Source organism: Trichechus manatus, unplaced genomic scaffold (genome assembly GCF_000243295.1).
Source record: "Trichechus manatus latirostris isolate Lorelei unplaced genomic scaffold, TriManLat1.0 scaffold00094, whole genome shotgun sequence".
NCBI lineage: Eukaryota > Metazoa > Chordata > Mammalia > Sirenia > Trichechidae > Trichechus > Trichechus manatus.
Genome location: NW_004444030.1, coordinates 1,492,934 through 1,494,096, shown reverse-complemented (window position 1 = coordinate 1,494,096; position 1,163 = coordinate 1,492,934). Strand labels below are relative to the sequence as shown.

At 37.1% G+C, this 1,163-nt stretch overlaps 1 protein-coding gene across 1 annotated transcript in view; it reads right to left on the bottom strand.

Annotated features, from left to right (window-relative positions):
- The window catches only part of GRIA4 (glutamate ionotropic receptor AMPA type subunit 4), a 435,870-nt gene that overhangs the window by 75,492 nt on the left and 359,215 nt on the right, over nucleotides 1–1,163 (bottom strand). Inside the window, exon 6 of the mRNA XM_004382528.1 lies at nucleotides 740–907. Within this exon, the coding sequence (XP_004382585.1) occupies nucleotides 740–907 (168 nt within the window). The remainder of the gene's footprint in view (nucleotides 1–739; nucleotides 908–1,163) is intronic.

The following is a 1,163-nucleotide window of genomic DNA, read 5'->3' as shown; positions in this document are numbered from 1 at the left end:
AAAAATAATATTGTACTGTGTTTAAGGTGAAAGTTTACACAGCAAATTAGCTTCCCTTTTAACAATTTCTATACAAATTATTCAGTGACATTGGTTACACTTTTCACAATGTGCCATCACTTTCATTCATTCCATTCTGGTTGTACCATTTTCAGTACTCTGGTTTCCCTGTCTTCTTACCTTCTCATCTTTGTTTTAGAGTAATTCTTGACCATTTGGTCTCCTACAGATGATTTTTTAAAGGAGATCATTACTCATGGGTGATATTCTTTATTTTATGAGCCAATCTGTTATTTATCTAAAAGTAGACCTCAAAGGATAATTTGGTTTAAGGTTTAAAGTGTATCTCAGGGCGATAGTCTTGGGGAGTTGTCTAGTCTCAACCAGTCCAGTAAGTCTGGACTTTGTAAGAATTTGAGTTCTGTTCCACTTTTCTCTCTCATTACATAAGGACCCATCTATTGTGGCCCTCTTTTGTTTTAAGCCACTGAGTTTTGGGGTCGTTTATTACTGCAGTGTAACCTAGCGTATCTTGACTATGAATCTACATAAGACATAAACATCAGTATTCTACTCCATATTTTACATAGAAAATGTCTCAAAAATGAGCAATGGCTTGATACATTAAAATGACTATTGATAATATATACTTATGCTTAGATACATTATTCTGCTTTCTTGAACATGCAACTTAAACAAGATCGTGAAATAATTTGAACTTAATAAAGTTGTGAGCTACCTGTTTGAGTGTCCTCTCCATGTCAATCCCCTGACCCCATGGAGCAGCAGGATTTGCCAAACAATCCCCAGCATTTCCTCTCCTTGAAATATCAATTTTTTGCCTTCTAAGATTTCGGAAAGTTTCGGCCATCACAAGGACTCCATCATAAGTCAGAGCAGAGGTGTACTGATCAAATAAAAGCAATTGTAAGAGTAAATGTTAAAAGTCATCAAACACCAGGAATAACTGGGGTCTTTGTGGGTTTAAGACATAAAGCACCATTCTGTCTGATCTATTACTGTCAAGTCGATTCTAACTCATGGCAACCCAATAGGACAGAGTGGAACTGCCCCATAGGGTTTCCAAGGCTATAATCTTTACAGAAGCAGACTGCCACATTTTGCTCCTATGGAGCAGCTGGTGGGTTAGAACCACTGACCTT